The 3,401-nt window shown below is 40.2% G+C and overlaps 1 gene segment (V, D, J or C); it reads left to right on the forward strand.

The window, feature by feature from the left end:
- LOC128617743 (Ig kappa chain V region 3381-like) lies at positions 1-549 on the forward strand. The segment is given in 2 exon segments: positions 1-55; positions 179-549. Coding segments are annotated over 2 exon segments (420 nt in total).
- Positions 550-3,401: the final 2,852 nt, after the last annotated feature.

The raw sequence follows: 3,401 nt of genomic DNA on the forward strand, positions 1-3,401 counted from the left end.
GCTACCATGACTTTGATCCCCGTCTTCATCTGGACACTGATCCTCTGGACTCAAGGTCAGACACTGCTTCAGATTTTATCTCTACAATGATCTGTTCATACAAATACAATCATTGTTTCTATTATAATATTTCACTTACTTAAAATTTATGTTACATTAACAATAATTTTTTTTTCAGAATGCAGAGGTCAAGTCACAGTAACTCAGACTCCTGCAGTGAAATCTGCTCTTCCAGGAGAAACAGTCACCATCAACTGTAGAACCAATCCTCAGGTGTACCAAGGTTGGGGTTATCAGCCTTTAGCTTGGTATCAGCAGAAACCTGGAGAAGCTCCTAAACTACTGATCATAAAAGCAAATCAGCTACAGTCGGGTATTCCAGCTCGTTTCAGTGGCAGTGGATCTGGATCTGATTTCACGCTGACCATCAGTGGAGTCCAGACTGAAGATGCAGGAGATTATTACTGTCAGAGTCGGCATGAAATCACTGGCTACTGGTTCACACAGTGTTATAGAGTCGTACATAAACCTCCCTCAGTCAGATTGTAGAGAGACTGCACTGCTGCAGCTGGGAGCGACTGCAGGTGCTGAGTTGGAGGATGTGATACGACACAATGACACTCTGTGGAGGAGAGGAACCACACCACACTAACTCACAACTCACATTAGAAATCTCTCAATAATCATCACACCACACTGCACACAGTCCATCACGTCCTCTACTGTCAGATAAATAGTTTCCTGATTTTCTAGACTGTCATGGTGCAAACTGTGAAAAATAGTTCTATGTGCTATTAGTCTATCTATATTCACTCCCTTTATATAAACACACTCTTCATCTAATATCCTGTAGATAGACATGATCCACCAGTCTCACACACACACACACACCCAAAGCCGGTTCTAGATGTTTGGAGGCCCCCCGCACCCCTCCTATGACAACATGCTTTTTTACCCCATTAATTTAAAATGTTAACTTTATTCAACTTTTTTTGCAGTAATTTGTTCAATAATTTATTTACAGTAACACACAAATCCACTATTTGAGATAACGAACAGTTTTGCCAACTCTATACAGTAACATGGGGGGAAAAAAATACAAAACACCATTACATTGCCAACAAATAATAACAGATGAACACTTCCTGCACACCACTTCAGTAAATGAACATCAGTGCCTTTATGTTTTTTCCAAGCTGGGTATGGACAGGATTTCCCCCTCCTATTGACCCTATATAGACTATAGATATAGTCATATTATGTGTTGTAGTGCAATACCTTAAATATGCACTATATACACGAATCAACTGCTAGTGGAAGTGAAAGAGACAAACTACTACACAGAAAGAATAGTTCATTTCTACGTAAAATTGTATGCTTATTTTTTTATTAAATATAACAATAATATTTATGATTTGAAAACTAAATGAAGTATTATGTTAGAGCAGTAATGTAAACATCAGCACAATTTAGTAGATACACAGACAGTTGAGGAACTTTTTTTTAATACTCTAGTGTGTTTACTCTTTGATTTTGAATACAAACTTCTTTACTTTTACTTTAGTATTTTGCTCCTGATCCCGACGCAATGTCATTGTACGTGCGAATTCAAAGTGTCTGACAGTCTCGACGCGTCCACGGTGCTCACCCTCTTTTGAACTCAGAATAAACCAGCAAATGATCTATCCTGAAATGACTCTGATCGACAGAACAAGGCCCAGTTCATTTTTAGAGTACAGTACAATCACTCCAAAATAGATGATGATAACTCACACACCTGCATCACGAGCTGCACTTTCTTTGCGTGTCTGTTTAGCCTTTTCGCTCAGCAGCCCCTGAAGGATGTGTTCGTTTCTACGCCATCATAAGTCACTGACTTAAAGTCAGTCAGCTGCAGAAAAGTTGCAATTTTGTATTTTGTTCATCGTACCCTCTCTCTTCATACATTCAGAGGGTGGGACCCACTTTGAAACGGTAATATTAACTGGTTTCACTACAGGTGAGTGACAATTCATCTATATCCAATAGACAAAGAGCGTAACCTTTTCCTGCACATCTTGATTGGTGGACTAGCGTATAAGGAAGTTACGGTTATGAAGCCGCTGCTTCCAATACCGAGGCTCTAGGCAATTGCCTACTCTGCCTATAGGTAGTGCCGGCCCTGCACACACCTACCTATTCATTTGACACAATTCTTTTACACCGGTCTGTGTCTGTGTGTGTGATCTGTTGGTTTCCAGAACTTTTGGGGCCCAAAACAAAACCATCCTCATCAAACGCTCGTGTGCAGACTATCACTAATTATATTCAACCATCTTGCTTGTGTAGTCAGAAACATCAACGGAACTCAATAAGATCAGCTGTGACTCTCTCAGGCGGGGTTTATTACCTTGTCTTTTGTTTTAATCGTTTGAACATATAGCATGGGGTGCATGGTGGTTTAGTGGTTAGCATGTTCGGATCACGCCGCCAGGGTTGGGGGTTCGATTCCCACCGCTGCCCTCTGTGTGTGGAGTTTCCTCCGAGTACTCCGGTTTCCTCCCCCAGTCCAAAGACATGCATGGTAGGCTCAGGGAATGTTACCTGCTCCCTGGTTTTGTTTCCCCTGGATCACATGAACCTATTTCAACAACAAAGATATTAGTGTTTCTCCTCACTTCTGTGTAAATTCTTGCTGTTTGAGGTGCCATGTGCTTGGTCAGTGTTCATGGTGTACTGATATTGCCTAACTCACAGGTTCCTAACCCTGGTCTACCCATTGTCCACCCCAGTAACCCCAGTCCTGCACATTTCAGCGCTTCAGTGTTACTGCAGACAAAACACTAATATGTGCAGGACAGGGAACACTCCAGGACCAGGGATTGGAAGCTGTGGGCTAACTAATACATTCTAGGTACATACTGATGTTTAAAGTGTAACGTGTCTCTTGGTATGGGGAATTTCACTATATAAGGAATACTTGTGATTTTTTGTAACTGAATATTTATTTCACTTCAGTGTGAGTAACATACAGGGGTACAGTCGTGATTAATACAGTAGGTGTAACAGCATTTCCAACACCATCACACCAGTCCCCAACTAGCAGATGGGTGAAAGTAACATGAAATTTCCCACAACCTCTTTAAAATTAAAATGCTTTACCACTTTAATCTCACTCAACCACATCCTCAGTGTAGATGCTTTCTCTCCATTAGTTCAGGCTGAAGACAATTCAATATACAGGACACTTAGAAAATTCTACAGCCAAAGGTTATTTAGTTATATATTATATACTATATGGTGTAAAACCAAGTGTTATTATTATTATTATTATTATTATTATGTATTTTTCATATACTGAGAGATGCATTGGTGATTTGTGTACGATGTGCATAATCAATAATGTGCAGCAAAAGTGTTCA

This window comes from Ictalurus furcatus, chromosome 14 (assembly GCF_023375685.1).
Source record: "Ictalurus furcatus strain D&B chromosome 14, Billie_1.0, whole genome shotgun sequence".
NCBI lineage: Eukaryota > Metazoa > Chordata > Actinopteri > Siluriformes > Ictaluridae > Ictalurus > Ictalurus furcatus.